The 24,180-nt window shown below is 37.4% G+C and overlaps 2 protein-coding genes across 5 annotated transcripts in view; one reads left to right on the top strand and one right to left on the bottom strand.

Moving 5' to 3' along the window:
• The first annotated feature begins 97 nt into the window (after window positions 1-97).
• mccc1 (methylcrotonyl-CoA carboxylase subunit) lies at window positions 98-11,943 on the top strand. 2 transcript variants are annotated; one of them, XM_053683196.1, is made up of 20 exons: window positions 100-211; window positions 314-427; window positions 950-993; window positions 2,110-2,243; window positions 2,458-2,553; window positions 3,639-3,760; window positions 3,853-4,000; window positions 4,315-4,436; window positions 4,585-4,696; window positions 5,153-5,234; window positions 5,555-5,682; window positions 5,869-6,052; window positions 7,363-7,472; window positions 8,438-8,654; window positions 8,865-8,951; window positions 9,684-9,733; window positions 10,035-10,172; window positions 10,386-10,493; window positions 11,429-11,500; window positions 11,592-11,943. In XM_053683196.1, exons 2-20 carry the CDS (start codon window positions 372-374, stop codon window positions 11,715-11,717), a joined length of 2,136 nt encoding a protein of 711 aa, XP_053539171.1. In that variant the 5' UTR covers window positions 100-211; window positions 314-371; the 3' UTR covers window positions 11,718-11,943. The 2 variants fall into 2 exon arrangements, with proteins under 2 accessions (XP_017333420.1, XP_053539171.1); XM_017477931.3 differs by having other exon boundaries at window positions 98-427.
• A 425-nt stretch (window positions 11,944-12,368) lies between these two features.
• Window positions 12,369-24,180, bottom strand: part of atp11b (ATPase phospholipid transporting 11B (putative)) — a 67,377-nt gene continuing 55,565 nt past the window's right edge. For 2 of the 3 annotated variants that reach the window (XM_053683194.1, XM_053683191.1), the window contains 2 exons: window positions 18,400-18,503; window positions 12,369-14,149 (listed from right to left, as the gene is read on the bottom strand). In XM_053683194.1, the coding sequence (XP_053539169.1) occupies window positions 14,068-14,149; window positions 18,400-18,503 (186 nt within the window). In that variant the 3' untranslated portion in view covers window positions 12,369-14,067. The remainder of the gene's footprint in view (window positions 14,150-18,399; window positions 18,504-24,180) is intronic. The other variant, XM_053683192.1, reaches the window with a different exon arrangement.

A 24,180-nucleotide genomic window follows, 5' to 3' on the forward strand; every position in this document is an offset into this window, starting at 1 on the left:
TAGGGTGTAGGGAGCATATTATACCCTACGGTGTGCATTTATACACGGATATAATACCAACACGTCTTCATCATCCTCCACTATGATTGGTTAACGAAATTACGGGTCGCCGTCCGGGTCAATCTGTACTCCTAGCTAGCTAGCTAGCTAGCTAGCATTTTGCTAGCATTAGCTATATTCATTTATACGCTTTTTAACACACTTGCTAAAGGTAAATATTTAAATAATATGTCGTATAATATAGTTATTTATTATCTAATACACAGTAATTTATTACAAAGCAAATAATTGTTTTGTTTGGAATATTTAACAGTTTGGTTAGCAACTATAAATTAGCCTAGCTAGTCGGTGTTCGTTCACTCGTTGTGAAAATGGCTGCTGCTGTCCTGCAAGTACGAGTCAACCAGACTCTGAGAGCACAGCTACAGTAAGTTATTTTAACTTCGCATATTTAATTTTAATATATGTTGCATATTTTATGCTACGTATCACGTATTGCTTGGTTACTCACTTTGTAAGGCGTAAAATGCTAACCAGAGAGAACAGTTTAGCTTAGCTAGGTAGGTAACTGTCAAACAAAAATGACATTAGCATTAAAAAAATCAACTTTATTTGCTTTTACTAATCTCAGGTATACCTGCCTATATATGTTCAGATATTACGAGACTAAGAGATGCTCAGTTTAAATAATCTGATGATCTGCAACCAAACGGACCACAGTGACGTCACGTCTCGGACAAGGTTAAGGGTAGGAGCAGAAATACAGTTTAGGTGAAAACTGGCCTCAAGTTGTCTGATTGACCTTCATTTAATGGTCTAAATATGTGAATCTTCTTTAACTGACTACGACGCAAGTGTCCTTGAATGTAAACTCGGGTTGGTTGTTGACAAAATATGGCTCATTCTGTGAGACATGAAAGCTTGACCTTTACGTTTCTCTTTTCTGTAGGAAGCTGATATGGAGCAGAGGAGCAGTCAGACACGCCTCTGTGGGTAAGTGGGATATGATCCAGGTCTTCCCCAGGATGCTCACACATCCCTTCAAGATTTTCTGCAGTCAGGAATTTCCTGCAGTGTATAAATAAATAAATAAATAAATAAATAGATAGATAAACCAGCTAACCCCCTTATGATTGCAGCACAGTTTAGATTTATGAAACTAAATTAAAATTAAAACACATATGTATCCAACTTACACACACACAAACTGGGGTGGCAGGTCAAAAAAAAGTTTTTTGAAAAAACATAATTAACCTTTTCAAATATTATCAAGACATCTCCTTTTATTCATATGGTACTGAGTGTTCGATCAAACCATTTAATTTGTGTAACCAGTCAAATAAAAGTTATAATGATGATAACTAAATGACAATTTTAATCATGCTGACAGCACATTACAGTGCGCAGTATCACTGTAACATTTAAATAATAATAAAATTCACAGACGCCACCCCCATGCGCGCTATTTTATCTTACTTTTTTCTTCTAATTGACTCCTAACAACACTCCAATTTGATGGATGCTCTTTAATCTGTGTTCCTTACGTATTTATAAGAAAATGTTTGCAATGTGTGATTATGACTTTTTATGCATCAGCGCTGAAAGTTTCAAGAGAAAATTAATATGTGATAAATTGACTAGTATTCCTATCTCAAGTGCTTCTGTTAATTGACATGACTGTGACCTGGCATGGAAACATAGGACTCAAATGGTTTTTCATGACTCAGCAACATTCAACAAATCAATACGGGTCGCTTGGTTAATAACAAATCCGTTTGAGCTGCTTGGTTAATAAATCAAAATGATTCGCATGGTTAATAGATCAATCGAATGAAATATATCAGTATAGATATTCAGAAGTGATAGTGATATTTTGATTGTACTGAAAATACAAAAGGAATGTTGCATGTCTAATCATTTTATGCCATTTTATATCATCATTTTAGCTGAGTTGAACTCACATTATGAAACGCTTCAACGCTGTTACTTGACAAAGAATCATGAATTGATTGATGTTAATGGAAGTTTGTGAGTTATGAATTACAGGGAACCAAAAAGGTGAACATGTTGGTATGTTCTGAAAATCTGATCATAATTTTGTGTCTGCAGGGAGGATAGAGAAAGTCCTCATCGCAAACCGAGGAGAAATAGCATGCAGAGTGATGCGCACAGCAAAAAAGATGGGTGTTCGTTCTGTGGCTGTTTATAGTGATGCTGACAGGCACTCCATGCATGTGGCCATGGTGAGAAAATCACACGTTAGGACTTCCTCTTCACAAGTGTCTATATGTTAGCACTTTCTTAACATTTGGTTTATTGCAAAAGCATGTTACAGTGGGAAAGATCTCTGTTGTCTATTTCTGTTTATCTGACTTTGTTTAAAATGCCATGCAATGCCATCTGTAAATGAAATATATACTGCTGATTAGAAATGTCATTGTAATATTTAAATTGCAGGCAGATGAAGCGTACCATATTGGAGCAGCACCATCACAACAGAGTTATTTATGCATGGAGAAAGTTCTAGAAATTGCCAAGAAATCCTCTGCACAGGTACAACCGTTCATTCAATCCTTTGTTCATTCATTCATTTATTCATTCCCAGTTACAATCAGTTCTTCCACATGAGTACAAAGCTCTTTTCCAGTAGGTTTCAGTATGAGTCCCTTAGTTAATAAAGAATCAATATGAGTTGACTTGGTTTAAAAGGAATCAGTATGAATGATTTGGTTAATAATCAGTTTGAGTCACTTGGATAAAAAAAGAATCGGTACGAATCGCTTGATTCAAAGAATCAAGATTAAAGAATTGGTACGATTTTAAAAAATAGAACAACATTAGACAGTGGTGGATTCAGTTATTATGTAACGGAATCTTCTGGATTATTGTTTAAAGCTAGTTTCGTGAAATGATCACTCTTAGACATGGTATATCTTTAGTGCTTCAAGAGCAGCTTGAAGCTACTTTCACACTTTTCTTCACAGAAAAAAACGCTGGCCAGAGTACTTTTTGTGCTGATATGAAAAAACTGCAGCTCAAGTGATATGCACACTGTAACCATAACAACTCTCCTACCTAGCCTAGCTTGCTTTATTGTCTAACTCTGGTGATGAGGAGGTTGTTTGCCTTCACTGTAGCTTTAGAGGCAGAAACTCAAGAGAGTTTAAGCTGCTTGTGTGACTTGACTGTATGCAACTGCAGTTAAAGAGCCCCCCAACTTGTGTCCTTATTGGTGAGGAGTTAAAAAAGTGCTTGACGTCATGCAGTTGTGTTTTTTTTTTTTTTTTTTTTTTATATAAATGTTGGAAGTTCAGTGGTGTCCTAAAAAAATCCATCAGCAGCACCTCTTCTCATCTGTAAGTCATGTTGCTCATCAGTTCAGAAAGCGCCACATAAAATTGCATTTTGGGGGCCTGGATTTGGAGGGAAAACTGATGGGATGGGATCCAGTTAGCTTCCACCAAAATCACTCACTTATACCCCAATGTCCATTGAGATACTATATAAATAATAAATTCTTATGAACCAAATTGTGATGACAAATAATTTCTCACAGTGAACATTTTTTTATGTTCGCATACATTGTGTATATCATGAAATGTTTGTCATTTTAACTTTTTGTATTTGTTGTTGTAAAGGCTGTACACCCCGGATATGGCTTCCTGTCTGAGAACACAGAGTTTGCTGAACTGTGCAAACAAGAAGGCATCATCTTCATCGGGCCTCCATCATCAGCGATTCGTGATATGGGCATCAAGAGGTGACTTTTCACTCCTTCATTATTGTTATTTTTTATATGCTTTATAAACCCAGAGTAATTAAACCGCTTCCTTTTGCCTTGTTCTCTATCAGCACATCCAAATACATAATGTCCGCTGCGGGCGTTCCCATCATTGAGGGTTACCATGGAGAGGACCAATCAGATGAGAAGCTTCAAGCTGAAGCTGCCAGGATTGGTTATCCTGTTATGATCAAAGCCGTACGAGGTGGAGGCGGGAAGGTGAGCGGTTTAGTGAAGCGCACAGAAAATTTGCTGTTATTGAGACATGAAAACATTTACGCATTACTATTTTGTTTACTAGAGAAAATGTTGGTAGTTTTTATCTAACATTAGCAAGTAATAGCTGAGCTGCTGATCCGATTGCTCGAGCTAATAACTAAAATAATGGGACAGCTAAGAGAAGTCTGAGGGGAAACAGAGTAACTGTGTTGAAACACAAGGAAGATCTGTGATTAGGGTTGGTGCTAAACTCTGGATTAAACAAGATTAGTCCTCATCATGTTTAGTCTGTTTGGTTTGTGTTTGTTGTGCAGGGAATGCGTATTGCTCGCTCGGAAGCAGAATTTCATGAGCAGCTAGAATCTGCCAGAAGAGAAGCTCTCAAGTCATTCAACGATGACGTCATGCTGGTGGAGAAGTTTGTGGACAACCCCAGGTAACTGGTCCAACACCATACATAAATTTTGCTCTTCTATTTTGACTATTTAAAAACTGGAAGATTATTTTTGCACTCCAGATGGTGCAGCAGCTTCTGCCTTGGTATATGTGTGAAGACAGTTGTTGTTGTTGTTGTTGTTGTTTAGGCATGTGGAGGTGCAGGTGTTTGGGGATCAACATGGTAATGCTGTGTATCTGTTTGAGAGAGACTGCAGTGTGCAGAGGAGACACCAGAAGATCATAGAAGAAGCACCTGGGGTAAATAAGGATGCCCTTATTTACATTAGGGATGTAACGGAATGCACATTCATTTTGCATGAACAGATAATGTATGGAGAAGATTTGGTCAAAAGCAAAAACACCATTGCATTATTCTTATGTCACTTGATGTCACTTCAGTGAAAAATAATTTTCATGAATTAAATGCTGACTTTGGATTGTGCATTGCATTGCATTTCCTTTTCGTCACTGTGTTGCAGTTATGCCACACATCTGTCCTATCACAGCCCTAAGCCACACTTAGGGAGGGGGAGGGGATTTGATCAGAGGTGGTCCTCAAAGTGTCATTTTCCAGGAGGCGTTTCTGTCCATAAGGCACCGCCTTCTAGTCGATTGTTTTTCTTCATTCCCACAAAATATAAGATTTACTACTAGAATGTGATAAAAGTGCTTATGTGACTAAAAATTTGTGTGTGTGCCCATGTGTGTCTGCAGCCTGGGATTAGTCCAGAAGTGAGGCGTAAACTGGGAGAAGCCGCAGTCCGGGCAGCTAAAGCAGTAAACTATGTGGGAGCAGGTAAAACACTGGAGGCACAAATAAAGCACAAGCACCAATGCTGCATTTATTTACATTTCATTTAGGAAAGTGACATTTAAACCTTTGTGTCCTTGATCAGATTGTGTATAATTCATCAAATCAGTTGATAAAATAAGATGTACAAATTCTTCAGTGTCTGTAATCTTCCTCTAAATGCAGAGATGTTTTCCCACTTTTAACCAGCCTCTGATTTTTATTTTTATTTTTTTGAATATGTGATGGTAGAATTGTGGCTGGTACGTAAATATAACAACCAACCTGTGCATGCGCCTGTGTGTGCCCATGCCTGTGCTCCACAGGCACTGTGGAGTTCATCATGGACTCTCAGCACAATTTCTACTTCATGGAGATGAACACTCGATTGCAGGTGGAGCATCCCGTGTCTGAGATGATCACTGGTACAGACCTGGTGGAGTGGCAGCTCAGGGTGAGGCTGGTCATGTGATCAAACATCAGCATAGTTGCTAATGCTGCACAATTACAAATGCTGCTATGACTGTTCCTCTGGGAATTATGAAAATAATCAAAAAGATGGGTGTTTTATACTTGTGAATGCCCTGTTTAACATAGCGTGATGATTTGTTTAATGTTAAGTGGACGGTTTGTGCGTCAGGTGGCCGCTGGAGAGAAGCTTCCTCTCTCTCAGGATGAGATCGTGTTGCAAGGTCACTCGTTTGAGGCTCGAATCTATGCTGAAGACCCCAATAACGACTTCCTGCCCGGAGCCGGACCGCTGCTGCACCTTTCCACACCACAGGAGGAGACCCAAACACGCATCGAGACCGGAGTACGGCAAGGTCAGCATGATTTTTCTTATTACTGCACTAGCTACAGTGCTGTGAAAAAGATTTCTTCTGTTTTTGTGTATATCATACTAAATTGTTTCAGAAATGAAAACAAAATCTAAAATAAAGCAACCGGAGTAAACACAAAATCCAGTTTTTAAATGATAATGTTATTTATTGAAGCAAAATAAGTTATACAATACCAACTGGGCCTGTGTGAAAATATTTAAGATTCAGTGACAGAAAATACCTGACTGCCTGTGTGTGATTTAACATCACCTTGTAAGGTGTGCACACAAACATTTTCACTAAAGCTTGAACTATTGGCACCCTTGGCCGTGTTAAACTATGCTCCTCTTCAATTTCCCCTAAAGATTAAAGTATTGGCACCCTTGGCTGTGTTTGAGTGCAGCCATAAAAACAAGCTTGCTGTGTCTTGTGCTTACATTCAGTCTGTTATAGAGAAATGTGGAAGTGCCACACATTTAAAATAAAATAAAAAAGGTTTTAGTCGTTTTTTTAGTTTTTATATAAGGTTCATTGGTTACCCATAAGGCAACACATGCATTTTAATGTCAGATGAAAAATGCCAGGTTTCATTTCAGAATCTTTTATTTGAATTTTCTCCAGTGACAATAAAATAAACCACAGCACTGTTCAATTCTAGATTCTGATTGGTCAGAAGGCGTTGACTTATTTTCTGTAACAGCAGCTCTGACAGGATTGCAGCTGTAAATGACAGGTTTATATATAATTAATTTGCTCATTGTAACACATTTCTATAGTAACAGCTCCACCAAATGATCCACTTATATGGATTTAATAAGTCATTGATACTGTTACATTTTCTGTAAAGAGGCCTTTTATTTAACATTTATGAAAAGCGTTTCAGCGCTCAGAGGTAAAGCTGTAGCTTTAACTTTTCTGACCTCTTCAGGACAGAGGAGTTTATACTTTTTTTACGGTTTCTACCATGACAAGCTGTGTTTATAAAAAAAAAAAAAAGTTTTTATTAACTTCAAGAGGAAGAAAAAGAGAGGCTGGTGAGGAAGTGCACCACACTGAAGCTATTAGAAACTGTAGATTGTGCTTTTCTTTCTTTAGTGGGCTTATTTCATGTATTTAGAAATGATCTGCTTTCTCCATGATCACATTTCTTACAGTGCACATGAATTATTACCAAAATAGTTTTGTACAGTTATGACATTATTTTGTAAAAGTTTTATTTCCACAGCTGTATCATTGTGAACTCTCAACAACATTAGGTTCCCTCTGTACTGGGTTATATCTGATTTTCTTGATTTGTTTTGCGTGTGTGTCAGGAGACGAGGTTTCAGTTCATTATGACCCGATGATCGCTAAGCTGGTGGTTTGGGGAGAGGATCGCTCAGCTGCTCTGAAGAAACTGCGTTACTGTTTACGGCAGTACAATGTAAGACTCTAGCGGACAACATGACTCACTGCAGCGCTGTACTAAACCTCAAAAACTTACAAACACTTAAAGCATAAACACCTGAACTTTCAGAAGACTATTATATATCCTTTTCAGGGTTTTTTTTTTTGTTTCAGGGGTGCTGGTTAAATGCATATGCACAAATGACAAAACAGTGTTGGGTCAGGATGATCACTGCATATTCAATAAGAACTGACTGAAACGGCTAACACAACACAATTATTTTGCTTGATATTACATGTTTAAAAATGTATTTAATTACAGCTATTTTAAATCAACACATTACCAAAATAAATGATGTTAAAATAAAAACTGCTTCTTAAACACAGGCAGGATTTAAATGATGAAGTGAATAAATAAGTCTGAATATAATATTATTATATTCTTAATTATTTAATAAACTGACTTCCCAAAATGTAACACTAGTGCAGAGGAATATGATGTAATATTGATTATGAAAATTAAGTCACAGTACAATTTTCAGAGACAGTGTGAGAATTGTCTGTATTTTTATTTTTAAAAAATGGCAAACTCTAATAAAGCTGATTAGAGGTTAAAGCTTTGTACAGATACTTTAAAATTGTAAAAATGTTGTACAGATTCTTCTTATTTTTGCCTTTTAGCATTAAATAATTTGTAGTCTTTATTTAAAGAGTTTAATATTATTATTATTATTATTATTATTATTATTATAATAAATTTTCTCCTGTACTTATTCATTCTTTCTTTCTTTTATTTTTAATTTAAAACACTTTAATCTCTGATTACTGTCATTTTTAAAACGTATTTGTGAGACTGCTGGTTTTGGTTAGGAGGTGAGGGGCTGGAAGGTAAAACAAAGAGAAAAGTACTATATCTCTGCATACTGTGCTTTTGTACTCGCATTTCCCTTCTCCTATCTTATTTTTTTTTTGTCTCAGGATTTTAACGCTCTCTGTCCTCAGATTGTGGGTCTCAACACCAACATCGACTTCCTGTTAAGTCTTTCGGGTCATGCGGAGTTTGAAGCAGGAAACGTTCACACCAGCTTCATCCAGCAGCACTATGATCAGCTGTTTCCCAAACCGACTGCACCGGGAGGAGACATCGTGTGTCAGGCCGCTCTCGGACTTCTGCTGCAGGAGAGAGAACACACACTGGAGTTTCTGCATCAGTCACATGGTCAGAACACACACACACAGCAACATTTATTAAAAAAAGTTAACTCAAAAGAGGTCACTGATTTGTTCAGAGATATTACAACAGAACTTAGTGAGGAGTTTGAAGATGAATATTTGTTGAACAGTAGATATATACGTTGGAGTTTAAACAACCTGACTCTATGGATGAGGTGCTAGTGCATGTCGGATTAATAACGTGTTCCTGTTACAGATGTGTTCTCTCCTTTTGGCTCGGGTAACGGGAGTCGGCTCAACGTGCTCTACTGCAGGAACCTGACGCTACAGCTGGGGGAAAACAGTGAGTGTTAAACCTGTGCGCGCGTGCACACACACATGTAAACATTTCTACATCGTACAGTTGGTACTATAGTTTTATTCCTGTGAGAAGTTAGCGGTTGTGAGTTGCTTTGGTGTCACAGGGGGACATTTTTATTGTTACAGTGGAGATTAACTGGAGAAAAAATGTAACCCACGCAGGTCAGTTTCACTGTTAGCTACAAAAACTTTCTATCTCAATCACTTTTCCTTTTGCTGGGATGTTCAACATCACAAATCCAGTGTATCCGTGGTGGAGCTATATGAAGGTCATGTGTGAGTTATTAAGATAAATATGTATGTGGTGGATATTTTTTCCTTTAACTTAAACGGACGAATGGCAGCTTTCCCTCCCCACCCCACACGCACACCCACCCACACACACACACACACACACTCCAGTTTCTACCTTAGACAAGTGATTTGTGAAAACTCTTTTGAAAATGCACTTTTTTGCAGTTTTTTCCCCCTTTGGCCCAGTTGGAGAAAATCCCACTTCCTCTAATCATGCAAAGATGATGGATTAGCCCCATGCTGATGAAACACACTCAATTCCTTCACATGTGCTGAGCAGGAAACGGAATAGCCTCCTGAAATAGCTTCATCCTCTGCATTATACATGATCTCTAATGGACTATCGATCACATAGAAAGATTTTTTTCCCACCAGATCAGATCAGTGCTCCAAGTGACTGTGTGTGTGATGTCTTTTGCAGAAGTTACAGTAGCTGTGACCTACAATCCAGATGGGACCTACAGAATGGAGGTACACACACACACCAATGTTTTTATACCACAGTGCTACCAAGCTCCTTAATTAGAAACTGACAGTAGTGCAGATGCAAATCCCAGGTCCCAAATTCATATGCTCATTCTAATACATAATCGTTTCTATAGTAACAGTTTTCATTTAACGAAGAATAACCTGTGTAATAGTCAATATGGTGATGATTTCTGTAAGGAGGGTTCCAGTACCAGTAGCTTATACACATATTCTATATTATAAAATTGACTGCTCTTTCCTCAAACTAGATCAGTGTGTGCTGATAAATGAACGTGTTTGTTAGGCTGGAGGCCAGGTGTTCCAGGTGTCAGGTGAGCTGCAGAAAGTAGGCGGAGCCACATACCTGCACAGCTGCGTAAATGGAGTTCTGTCTCGACCCAAACTGGTCATACTGGACAACACGGTTCATCTCTTCTCCATGGTGAGGTTTGTTTTCTAAAGAAAAGTAGATTTTTAATAAAGGCAACTCTAGCAGCTTAGGTTCTGCCACTTTTAATAAGAACCCCTGTACCCCTGCTCATTGATGCAATTATCCAATCACGTGGCAGCAGCACCATGCATAAAAAATACCAGGTGAAAAACATGCATGTACCGTGGATTACAGCGTTATTCCTGTCTGTTCCTGGTTCTGTAGGAGGGCAGCGTGGAGGTGAAAGTGCCTTTACCGAAGTTCTTGGCTGGTGTGAGTTCCTCTGGGGCACAAGATGGTGCTGTGGCACCCATGACTGGAACTATTGAGAAGGTATGTATTTAAGCCTTATGTCCTGTTTCTCCTTCTTGTGTCATCTTGTGCAAAATATGTTTTTATGTTTTTACACACACAGTAGCACTTATATTAGATATGTCAAAGGAAGCTCAGGTTAGAAAAATATTAAAGGAGTTTAAATTGTATAAAGATGGGTATGTCTAAAAATATATCTGTCATACCATAGTGGTTACCTTTAGTCGTGAGTAATTTGTGTGTCGCTAAAGTAAAATATACCACAGCACTGTTGAGTTCTGGATTCTGATTGGTCAGAAGGTGTTTATTTAACTTTTCTATAACAGCAGCTCAGACATTAGTGCAGCTGCAAATTTATGTGCTCTTTCTAATGTGTTATTGTTTCTATAGTAGCAGCTTGTTCACAGTGATTTGTACCGTGGATGCTCCACATAAACTGATTAAAAAAAAAATGCATGTAATCATTAACATTTATGGAAGGAGTCTCTTATCTGCACTTTGTAACAGTCTGAGGTAAAGCTGTATCTAATTTTCAGACTTCTTCAGCACACAGGAGTTTCCAGTTTCTCAGTTACAATACACTTTTTTTTTTTTGTCGAATTAACTAGAGGGAACTTAATTAGAGGGGAAAAAAAAGAGGCTGGTGAGGGAATGAGTAGGACTAGGAACTAGCTTGTTTCCACTGACATTACACATTAAATGTAACTATATATGGATAAAAAGTGTGGCTCGCTCTTTAAAACACATGCTGTTAGAGGAAAAATAATCAACTTAAAGAGTAGTAGCAGTAACTCCACTTCATCACGCCACCTTCTCGTTGATCATTTTCTTATATCAGCACTGAATCCTCCCCTATGTTATGTAAGAGTCCAGTTAAATTACTCCACAATATATTGAAATTGGTGTTTACAATGATACGGGAGATGTGGTTTTAAAGTGTGTAACTGTACCTGCAGGTCCTTGTGAAGGTCGGAGATGCTGTGCAGAAGGGAGATCCTCTCATGGTGATGATCGCAATGAAGATGGAGGTAAACAGAAGACGTTTCCTTTAGTCACTTAAAACCACACTGGTTTTTGGTTTGTTTGTTTGATTTATCGTACCATCCTGTACATTTGCAGCACACGATCAGAGCTCCTAAAGCGGGTGTCATTAAGAGGGTCCTGTTTAAAGAAGGTTCACAGGCCAGTCGTCACGCAGCTCTGGTGGAAATGGAGGAGGAACAGGAGGAAGAAGCACAATCCTGAACAGAGCGCGAGTGTTTCTCCGATAGACTTCACATGTACAGGCAGCGGATACTAACTTGAGCTCTTCAGCGCTGTAAAGTGGCATAATGACAGGAACTCTTATTGTTAATGTTATTAGTTACTGTTCGCACAAATCCTGAGGTTCTAATAATTTAACCCAAAGTTCAACACTAATGGTTAACTGCTGGCAGAAGGTTTCTGACATTTGTGTGAAAACAAAAAAACATCCTCCCACAGTTTTCCTACCTTTTCTGCATAAACCCTATGTTTGTAAATTTGAGTTTTGTTCTTTTGGTGTTTCTCACATGGGATTTTTTGGTGTTGTAGCATTTCCCCTCCTGGTGTACAATTATCTTTTACTGCTATGCCCAAAAAATCAACCAACAAACAAAAATCCTGAAATACATGGCAGACCCCCCCACCAGTACGAGGGTTACATAGTAGGCATTTCTTTTTTCCTTTCCTTTTTTTTTTTTAAATAATAAAAAAATTCAAATATTTTATTGTAACTTAGTATCTGTCATTTGGAAAATGTCATGTCGTGCAGTCAGTCGTAACAACTCGTCGTTCAGAAGGGGGACAGTCGTAAAGATTTGTTATTTGGTACCTGGTCAGTCGTGAAGATTGGTTATTCAAACAGACTGATCAATATTCTTTAAAAACAGCTTTATTTTCTGTAAATAGAATGTCCATAAACAACAATTGAACACTTTCACTGTCAGGAGAGGACAATTACAGTAACATACTTCAACATTTTTTACTTTAAATGCAAAACCATGGAAATGAAGCTCTGGACTCACAGCTGGAGTGGACGGTCCTCGGTCCAGAGATTCTTATTGCTACTGTCTCTGAGGAACACACACGCACTGAGCTATCAGTTTATTAGCTAGAACACAGTCACTAATAACCTGGCAGCCGAGTGTGGATATATTAACATGAATCGAGTCGGCTGTTGATGATGCCTGGCATGTTCCCTGACATAAAAAGTGGTGAACTAAACAAGAACTACGTAACTGAGAGAAAAATTATTACGATTCCTCGTCTATGTCTACAGTCTCTCCAGTCATCCCACATAAAATTAAACAAACAAACAAAAGCAAACTACAGTTTTACATCCAGTCTCATGTCAGATGTGACCTCTCAATAATTCCTCTGTATTAATATATTAGGATTTATCAATTTATTACCCTTATAAATATGTAGAACAGGACTGAAAGTCTTCAGTTGGTGCTTTCACTGAGAAAATCCCAAATTAAAGGAAAAAACTCAGCCAAAATCAACCAGGACGTAACCAGCCAAGACACGTTTGCTTGTCTAGTTTTGTGCTGGAGCTACAATTAAACTATATAAATAACGAACGCTAATAGATACGAGTTTCTGGCACGGTTATCATCAACGAGCTAAATATAGTTGTAGCGCAAAATCCTGACTTGTATTCTCTCTCAACACAGTTTGGCGTTAGATTCCTAAAGGGGCATTGCCTAAAGTTTAAAGGCAGAGTTGTGATTCAGATTAAATGGTTCAAATTTTTATTTTTTTCTCTCCAACTTTTATGTTTAATTAGTGCAACATCATAAACAAAGCACATATCACATAGTATGAGATGTTGGTAACAGTTGTTTTTTTTTTTTGAGCATGTTATTAGACTGACACCTTATACCAGTGGCTGTATCAATGTGTCCCCAATAAAAATAATTATTTGATGCACAATGCTAAAATGGTAGATCTACATTATACATTAGCCTTATAGCTCCAGTGCAACAAAAAAAATATGCAGCAAACTTTGTGCATTAAAATGTTTTAACTGCGACATTTGGAGTAAAGAAATTATTTTATTTTTGGCTGAACTATTCCTGACCTTCTGATATAAAGCACATTTCTAAAGTGACTTTAAAAAACGGTTGCCATAGTAACCCAAGGCCTCTGAAATCTGAGGAGCACACACTCTACAGGCTCACTCAGAAGATACACACAACACACACGCACACACAAAAAGAAGAAAAATAATAAGAACACAGTGTGTGCACAGTAATTAATTGAGGATCATGGAAGAACTTAAAGCATAAGTGCATAAATAAGGTGAAGGATGGATGGAGCTGAAGCTGATGAGTCGGCTTCCTTCAGGAGGTGATGTCAGAATCAGGACTAGAGCTCTGGAGCTAATGCTACATGACAGGACAGGAGTAATACAGAGACTTTTATGGCTTCAGACATGTTTCCTCAGGAAGGACAGTCTGTTCTGATTGAGGTGCATACAATTCGAAAAAAACAACAAAAAAAAGATTTCACAATTCTTCTGTGGTCAAAATGTTTTCCCTCATTATGATGACGATGACGACTTCTTTATAAACTAGCAGTGAGAGGCTTCCACAGGAGAGAGAGTCAAAACGCTGTGGTCGTTGGAGGAGAACGGATCTGAGTCACTCCACGATCTATAAGCATCAATAAAAAATAAAAAAGGGATGGAGCTGTGAGTAGCACTGTGATGGCATCATGACAGGAAATGTTAAATGGTTATTTAATGGCAAATATTGTTAAACAGAGAGACACCGATCTGAGTCTGATCCTGAGTCACGGTATGGGATTAATATTGGCTGACTCTTTTTTCCCCACTAAAGCACTCGATGAAGGATCATTATTTACATCTTAAACTCTGAGCTAGAAAAGAAGAACAAATGGGCAACTTTTCTGGGGCTTTCTCAATTAATAACATTATACTCCAGTTTGATTCAAAACCTAAAAACATTTCAAACCCAAGAAGCTTTTTTGTTCTGATATGAATAAAATCGACTCCCGTGAAGCTCATACTGTAATCATTACTGACTAACCTAGCTTGCTAGGATATCGTATAAATATTATATATAAATATAAGATTGTTAAGCACATTTCTAGATATTTTCACTCATTTCAAGCTTTTAGTATTTATTTTATTATTCTCATGCCAGATCATTAATTTATTTCAAGTGTTTGTTTCTAGAAAGACACAAAATGATCTGCCAATAGAATAAGACAATTTTAAGCTTGAAACTGTAGAAATATTTTTATACTTGTTATATAATAATCTCATAATGGCAAATATTAGATCTCGTATTCTGTATTCAATACATCTTGACTTGCTAAGTGTGTTTGTCTTTAGTTGCAGCATCATTTTGGAATATCGGCAATTAAATATTTGCTCACTAACAACTAACGTTTTTCTCACTTGCACCCTGAGCTGCAACCTGATTGGTCAAGAGGTTAAAAAAGTGCAAAATGTCCGCTGGATTTTGGTGGATTACTGTTTAAAGGGCTGGAAATCAGAAGAAAATGCACTATTAATTATTACAGTGCTTCAAACACAGTATTAAATCCTCAAAGTGGTGCTCTAGTGTCCTGAACATTTAGCCTCATCCTGAACATGACTGTGTTAATGGAAACTGTGCCGTACCGGGCTTGATGGTTATCACATCACGAATGGATCATGTCATTCTACCCAATTTCCATCGGAAGTCTTTCCCTACAGTGTCGTGTAGACACGGATGAATGAGCGATGAAAAAAGATGGCATGTTAGTGCAGCATGGGTGAAAGGACAGGACATGGAAAGACAGAAAAGCTTTGTATATCGGGTCACTATGAAATAAAGGCAGACGTTTAAAATCTTTCAATGAAACTAGACATGTGCTGATAATCAGTTATAGGAATTACCAGTTATAGTATTTTATTTATAGTTATATAGCCATTATTTATTGAACAACTTCCTGTTCTCACTTGTTATAACAGCTATAAACAGTTGTTCGCTCACCAACCTCTTTTTTTCTTTTTTAGTTAATAAGACAAAAAATAAATAAAAAAAAAATTAAAAAAATGCAGCTTGTCATGTTACTGAGAAACTGCAAAGTGTAAACTCGTCTGTCCTGTTAGAAAACTTAAAGTTACAGCTTTAACTCTGACTTACACAGCACTCACTCTGGAGACTCCTTCCATAAATGTTAAATAAACCTCTCCTTATAGAAAACTTCACTGTATCAATGAGTGAATGAGCTGTTACTATAGAAAATATAATGTATTACAACGAGCGTAATTACATTTACATTTATTCATTTAGCAGACGCTTTCATACAAAGCGACTTACAAAGGAGGAAAATTTTATATATATATTATATATATATATATATATATATATACACACACACACACACACACACACACACACACACGTGTGTGTCCCGATGCTGAACCCCACTTCCTAACATCACACACTGACATACATGCTACAGGTAAATATTATAATGATCAATATTATATTCTGGCAGACTTTGATTATGTAAAGACAACTGCTTTTAGAGCTTGTGCTATAGCTGCTATAACGCGCTTATTTTATTAGCAAACACAGTGTTTTATTCCTTTACACAGGGAACACCTGATTATCAGCACTTCTAGTGTATGGCTGTTTGTTTGGCAGTGGAAAAAAAAGAAGCAGCAAAGCAGGCAAAAGTGTGTAAAGATACATTCGGGGATTAGTCATATAGCGTGCGGGCACACACACACACACATTCTCGCCCACGCTCTAATCCAACATGAAGGACACACACGCAGCTCCAGTGGATTCTGTCATCTTCTGTAAGGCTTTGAGTTTAAAGTAAAATGTAGACAAAAAGAAGAAAAGAATCCTTTCATAACAAACAGATCTATAGTTCCAGTGTCTCATCTGGTTTGTGGCATGGTCCCAGAGTTGTACCACGTATGAGCGGGGTGTTGGGTATTGGGTTTGATTTTAACCCGCTAAAATGTTTTATGACGGTTTCAAATGTTTATTCGCGAGTGACACATGCTGATTATATACATAGGTTTGTGCAATACTGATTTTTCCCTACTTGCAAATTATCATTTAAAAAAAACTGAAAAGATGAATGATTTAATCATTCAAAACCGACAGGTTAATATCAGCAGGATGGTGGATTTTTAGGTGTTTCTGTAGTAACATGCAGCAAACAGTAAAAAAAAAAAAAAAAAAATGAAAGAAAAGAAAAAGAGAGACCTAACAGTCACATTGTAAATGTAATCCTTTTACAAATCAGTTATCTAACCTCCACATTTTCACTCTTGATCTGCTGCTCAAAGTGTCTGAATGCGTCGGTGGCACAGTGCGTCCGAGCCTGCCACAGGCTCGTTAATTATAAATCACTGATAATATTTTTTGTAGTGTTAGATTTGGCACAATATTGTAAGATGAATTTCATCTTTTAACATAAAAAATTTTGTGCCATTTTTGACGAGCTGATTCAACGGCATACCTACTAAATATAGTTAACTGATGTTAAATATACGCATGTCTAATGTAAGCTCATCGAACATCAAACATGCTAATCGGATTTTATTTCATAATAATAATAATTCTCTATTTTCACAATGCGAGTCCAATAGAGATCATGCGAAAAGGGGCGGGGCTTCCAGGTGGTGTCGGTACATATCGGATCGTTCCGATCATTTCAGATGAATGTCAAATTGGCTCGTCTTCCATTTTATTGGCGTGTTTTTTAGTGATAGCTAGCGTACTCTGATGTGAAACTGCGGAGCTCCTGCGCAGCTTGCGTAAAACAGCAAGTCTGGTAATACAATATATTAGGAGTAAACATGACTGCACATGGTGGCAGTGTAATATCCTGCAGAGATTATACTGTAATATATCGTACAAGCCTATGTTAAACAACACTGTTCTACACTGTAACTGTGCTATAATAATGTCCAGTGTCAAACAAACTTATTTTGTTTAATTGTGTTAATCTGGAGAAACAGGATTAAGCGATCAGAATCATGTAATTTTTCCTGTTTCATAAGGCAAGATGCAATTTCCATCATATTACTAGTATGTTATTTAAATTATTTTCAGCGGAACTGTCATAAAAGCATTTCATTTCCTATATCTCTTGCGTCGCATGCATCACACGTATAATTATACTATAATTTAGCATATTTCCTCATTCCCCTCGAAAATAATTTCCTAGCTATGTTGCTGTGTTGACCCATTGTTTTAAGTTTCACCCCAGTGGCAGTGTTTGAGCGTTAAGGGGCAGTTTGGTGAAAAATCGAAATCGTCACTTTTTCACACCACCCTGTCCCTTTAACAGAACTGAGTGCTCGTCTCAGCTTTTGTGCACATGGACACTTCCCAAAGTGCGGATCAAAGACAGATGAGGACATAAATTTGGGAAGGAGAGTGCAGTATGAAAGCACGCTGTCCAAAAACTGCCAAAACACACACAAACACTCAACTAGGAGGCGACATTTCCAAACAGTTAAATATGGTCTAACATTCACTGAGAATAATAGATGAATTAAATGGTCTAATGTCCAGAGTGACGTTTCTAAGACGACAGAGTCTTTAAGAAAAGGATTTTAAAGAAAAGGACAGACTGAAGAAAATGCCAGTGTTAAAGAATAGACAGAGAGAAAAGGACAGACTCATAAGTGCATTATAGCCCGAGATTTTCTGAAACTACAGGTAAAGGCATGTTAGCTCAGCTGGCTCCACCCACTCAGCTCTCTCCTCATAAACCCCCCCCCCCCCCCCCCCCCCCAAAAACCCCCCCCCCCCACAAAACAACAAAAAAAACCCCGACCACCCTTTCGCTTCAGCAGCAGCGAATGCTAATGGTTCCGCTCTAATATTCCTCAGGAGTGTTTGAGAGAGAGAACTGGCACCTGTTGGCTCGCTTCAGTCGCTCCAGAAAGCCACAGATACCACGGCCTTCTGGGAAACAAGACACCGAGTCCATACAGGCAATGCCTTGGTACGCCTCGTTACACTGCAGAGAGAGAGAGAGAGAGAGAGAGAGAGAGAGAGAGAGAAGACAGATTCAGGAGAGATAAATGGAAAAATGTAGAGAAAAACAGGTGAGATTTTGAGGAGAAAGAGATGGAAAAGAGGAGAAAAGGAGGAGAGATTTTGAGGAGAATTGAGAAAAGGAAATTGAAAGGAGAATTGAGAAAAGTGATTGTAGAAAAGTGAAACATAAGATAGAAAAAGAGAGATAGACAGACAGATAGATGGGGAGGTACAAAGGGGAAAGGAGAGCAGTGAAACAGATGGACAAAGGGACAGAGCAGGAAAGAAAGATTGAAACAGACAAAAGATGTGGGAAAAAAAAAGGAAAAAGAGAATACAGAGAAAAAAGAGAGAAGACAGAACAGAACAGGAGAAATTGGACAAGAAAAATAAACATGAGGGATAAAAACATTATTATCTCAGAAATAATCATCTCACTGCATTGTAAACACAACACACTGATTAATGAATGTACAAAGTTAGTTTTTGTTCTGAATTGTGATGAACACACAAATGCACACGTGTACACACACACACACACACACACACACACACACACACAGAGGATGGATGAGGGACGTGGTGTGTGTAGAAATTATATATAAAGCCCACAGTTGATCTATAAGAGTGATGGATGGAGCTCTGGTCAGAGGAAGAGGACATCCTTCACCTGCATGTGACCAGGACAAATTCAACCACAGATCAGCAGCATTCCTGTGTGCACGTATCCTCTGTGGATCACGTTCACTACAATCAATCTTTGAGCTACAAAGTTGCTAACAAGTAGCGGAAGCTTATATCCACCAGTTTAGCATTGTGCACTAAAACCTGCATCTTATGAGTCAGCTTCAGCGTCTCAGACAGAATCGCGTTTTCTGGTGCACTGTTATTTAAAAAAGAGATGACGTCATCACTTTCTATCTCAGCACACAGTGTCAGGTTCAGGTAAAGGGTGTGGCTTAAACTTGGAATTACAAAGAGAAAGGAATTTTGGGTAATATGGTCAACATTTATTTACTGACTCAGACAGATGGGGTGATGTTGGGGGGGGGGGGGGGGGGGGGATGCTAAACTGGTAGCTATAAGCTTCAGCTCCATAACATGTCTTGGTTGATTTGGGTGAAAGATGGAAGTTAAAAGGAATATGAAATGAATTCATTGATTGTCATTGATTACAGAAAAAGAACAAATGGTGTGTAAAAAAAAATTCATATATTTAAACTGATGTGCAAATCATTTAATAGCTTCTGAACAGATTTTGCCCCAGAAACATCTCAACTCTGCCATCAGAACAAAAAAGAGATTTGGTAGCAGTATTTAACAAAGTTGGTCACATATCGATATCGATCTGAGGGTACTGAATTGAATCGGAACGTATCGTATTGTAGCAGATTCATTCATTTGGTGTCGTCGAATCTCAAATCATTGCCGTAAGAATCGAAATCGTATCGTATCTTGCGGAAGCGTTTTACACCCCTAGTTTCCCCATTGTTCTGATAAACTACTAAAGACTCCTGATTCCTCTCGTACAGATCACACTAAACTGCACTGCGCAAATGCAAAGGGAAGTCGATCAGTCGATCTGTTTACAATCTCCTCCTTGGCTAAATCTTCACGGCCTCATCCTGATGACTAAGCAAACAACGCCTCACACATCTTCCATTTAAACAAATCCCTCAGAGACATGCCACATCTCAGTTTTGCAAAAAAAGAAAAAAAAAAAAGCTGCAAACTGAAAACGCAGCGTCAGCTACTGCAATCCATTAAAGACGCCAAGTATGAGATTATCTACTCATTCTGCGTGTAAAAGATTTGTTTAAACACTGTAAAGTTTTCCTGGTTTTATAATAATACACATGTATACAGATACCTTTCGTTTTCTACAGGATCTCAAAGAAGATATTGCAAACAATAGATTAGAATAAAAATATATATGTGTGTATATATATATATATATATATATATATTTATGTTGGTTGCTGTCTTGTGCTGCTAGCAGTGAACTCCTCATGCTAAGTTTTATATTGAAGCTGTGATGATGATGATGATGTGTGTTTAATAATAAATGAGGATAAATAAATGAGCACGCTCGCCGACACTGTTCTGCACGCTCAGGACGGCCGTCCTAATCCTTGCGCTCTTAAAAGATCGAAAAATGCTGTGGTTAATCCTGTTGATACTTTCACAGAGCACAGTTTGCAGTCTATGCTTGATTGACATATTTAATTACAGACTGCGTCGAGATAGCGGTCATGTGTGTCGTCTGTTCATTAGGGCGACAGTGTACACTAGGATTACGTCCATGATCATGGATCTTTGTATCGGAGCAGTACGAGTAAATGAGCACCATATTGGACCGATATTCAATACCAGTATCAGTATCGATTCATCTCTTATCCAACCACTAACCAGTGATGGACTGTGGTTCTGTTCTAGCTGAAGTTTAACTTGTTCTGCCTCTGCTACATGCCCCACCCCTTTCTGTTCTGCACCGCCAAAAAAAAAAAAAAAAAAGGTCAAACGCTCCTTTATTTGTTTGATAAATGAGCAACATAAGGATGTAATATGTATATTCATCATCATCTGGAATAGCACAGTAGTTTGCTATTGAAACACAGCCATAGTGTTTAGCGTGTCATCATTAACCTCCACCACAGATCTAATAAAAGCACATCAGGAAATTTGAATATGAAAGTAAAGATGTATATGTCATGCATCCATGAAGATAAATACTAGTGTGGTTCTTTCTGAACAAGCCTTTACATTCCTATACACTGCTAAAAAATCCCCTTGTGCCATTGCAGACTATGATTGAAGGAGATCAATAAAAATCTTAAAGTAATAAATTAGACGTGCAGAGATCTGTGGAGAGTGAGTGATGATGTGCTCCATTCTGTTTAACCTACACATCATGACTTCACCTTACTGATGTGTGGAGGAACTTACGGCATCTGAGAGATTGTGAAATGACTTGTGTGTGTGTGTGTGTGTGTGTGTGTGTGTGTGTGTGTGTGTGTATGTATGTATAACAGAGAGATTAGTGTGTAATGTTTCAGTATGTTACTGGAACAGAACTACGATATCCTCAAGTTTAATGCTTTGAAATTTTGCAAAATGTAAATGTTTTTAGAATCTGCAAACACCCTGTAATAACGTTTATTAAAAAAAAAAAAAAAAAAAAAAAAAAAGGAAGAAACTGATACTACATATTACTATTACCATTGTTATTAGCGGTTCAAGCCTGAAGAGCTGAAACCCTACTGTAATTGTAAGAATTTTTTAAATGATTATTATTATTCTGCCCTAAAAATGATTGTGGAGACCAAACCGTAAGTCGTAGAGAGCTGAAACTTTGAGGGACGGTAGTACCCCAGAGTACTACAGTGTTGTAGAGGTGCTATAGTGAGCATTTATAGAAAAATTGCCATAACTTTTGAAGCGTTTGTCACAGAGTGTCTTATATCTATGGAATCCTTGGGACCAGACGAACAAAACATACATCTTTGAGTTCATTTCATTTCTATCATTAAAATGTTTCTGCAGTCTTGGATTTTCCGAAAAACCTACTTTTGTGAACTTGTCCTGAGGTTTTCGTCCGATCGGGACCAAACCAGTGCCAAACGATTCTATGGAGTCTCTATCAATAATTATCAAAAAAAAGTTTTAACTTTCGACTCGAGATAGCTATGGTATGTGAAAACACAGGAAGTAGGCGTGGCCACTTTTTTTTTTTTTTTTTTTTTTTTACGTAAATGGCTATAACTCGTGAATGAAATGAGATCTTCACCGAACCTGGCATGCTTATGTATGAGGTCAATCTTTGGTTGCACAAAAAAGGGCACGGTTTTGTCACATATAATGGCACTATAATAACAAAAAAAAAAAAAAAAAATTTAATTAGCGGTAACTATGGAACCGTTGATCTGACTGACTTCAAAATTTGCAGTGTCTTTGTCTCTGGTACCATCATAGTCTGTGAGGACATTCACGTATGTTGAAAAACATGGACACCATTGGCCAATCAGAATTTAGCAGCTATTAGACAAGGTTAACAATGACCGATCAGACTGAAACTTGGTGTACTTATTTGACTCTTGGTCTAAGAGGTTTGTGCCAGGTTTTTTAAAAAAAACTGGCAACTAAGTGGCACGATCACGATTTATGTTGTCGTTAACGGTTGTATATAACGCAGTGTTTTGAAAAAGCACAAATAATATATATAAAATAATAGGACATCTAATTTTAAACAACTTTTCTTCAAGAACCAGTGGTGTCTGTCAAACCCTTCGGTAAATATTTCTGATAATATTAAAAGCCTACTTCTGCAAACTAGCCATATGATTTTCACTCAGTTTCAACGAAACAAGTACTACATGATTCTCTGGAGTCTATTTATAAATATTTATCAAGAAAAGTTGGACTTTCAATTTTACGCTTCAATGCCATGCCAAAAGTCAAGGTAGTGGACATGGCCACAATAGTTACATAATAATAACTCTTAAAAAGGAAATAAATCTTTTCACCAAACTTGGTACACTTATGTAAAGGCTCAGTCTAAAGTCAAGTCACAAAAATTATGGAGTTTGGCCACTTGGTTGCGCTATTACAGTAAAAAAAAACAAAAAAAAAAACCAACAAAAAAAAAACTATAATACAGTGGTTGTATAAATGGTGTGTAAATGAGTATATTACCCAATGTTTCAGATATACACATGTTCTTTGTATCATCTGATAGATCTCATTCTGAACAATTTTGCCTCTAGGAGCAGTGCTGTCAATCAAATTGTTCATGAAATATTTGAGATTATTTTAAAAACAGGGTTTTGCAAAGTAGTCCTAGATTTTTTACTCAACTGAAACAAAACTAGTGCAGGACAATTTTTTGGACTATTCAGATAAATAATTATCGAAAAAAAAGTTGAACTCTTAATCTACCATTGCAAGAGCACATCAAAACATTTGAAGTGGGTGTTCCCTCTTTTACTAAAACGGCTATAACTCTATAACGGAATGGAACAGAATGGATATTTTCACCAAACTTGGGCTACTTATATATAGGCTCAATCTGAGGACAGATCTAAAAATCTAAAAAAAAAAAAAAAAAACAGGAAAAATGCTATAACATGCTATAACAACAACAACAAAAAAACATTAAATTGGCACTAAATGTGGAACCATTGGTCCAAGACACATGATAAATAAATCTTGCAGTAATTGTCCTTGTCCAAGGTCCAACCAGTGTATATGAGGACAATTGTGAATCTTGAAAAACATGGCCACCATCTGTCAATCAATGTTCAGCAGCTATTAGATGAGCTTATTGAAGGAGGATATTTCTTTAAATTATTTTGGTTTTTCTTTGATTTAGGTGCTTATAGGATTGCACAATATTAAGTAATAACTTTTAACGTCTTTAAGGGCCCTAAACGGCTTGAACCCCGATAATTGCTGCTTGCAGCTATATTTATTATATTGTAAACAGTGGAAGGATGAGGAAATTGGTGATTTACACAATATTTAGGGAACTGATTCAAGCAAAATATAAAGGAACATAATAAATCCAAGTGTTTAAAAATTTGCCTAAGAAATCTATGTGCATTTCAGAGGACAGGTGTGTTCACATTATTCACAGAGATGCATCACTTGGAGTTGTATAA

Source organism: Ictalurus punctatus, chromosome 10 (genome assembly GCF_001660625.3).
Source record: "Ictalurus punctatus breed USDA103 chromosome 10, Coco_2.0, whole genome shotgun sequence".
In the NCBI taxonomy this organism is placed as follows: domain Eukaryota; kingdom Metazoa; phylum Chordata; class Actinopteri; order Siluriformes; family Ictaluridae; genus Ictalurus; species Ictalurus punctatus.

Excerpts from the sequence above, each read along its gene's own strand:
- mccc1 (XM_017477931.3), top strand. The coding sequence starts at position 372 with ATGGCTGCTGCTGTCCTGCAAGTACGAGTCAACCAGACTCTGAGAGCA. Across the intron at positions 994-2,109 it reads AGTCAGACACGCCTCTGTGG|GGAGGATAGAGAAAGTCCTC; the intron begins GTAAGTGGGATA and ends TTGTGTCTGCAG. Across the intron at positions 10,173-10,385 it reads CGGTTCATCTCTTCTCCATG|GAGGGCAGCGTGGAGGTGAA; the intron begins GTGAGGTTTGTT and ends CTGGTTCTGTAG.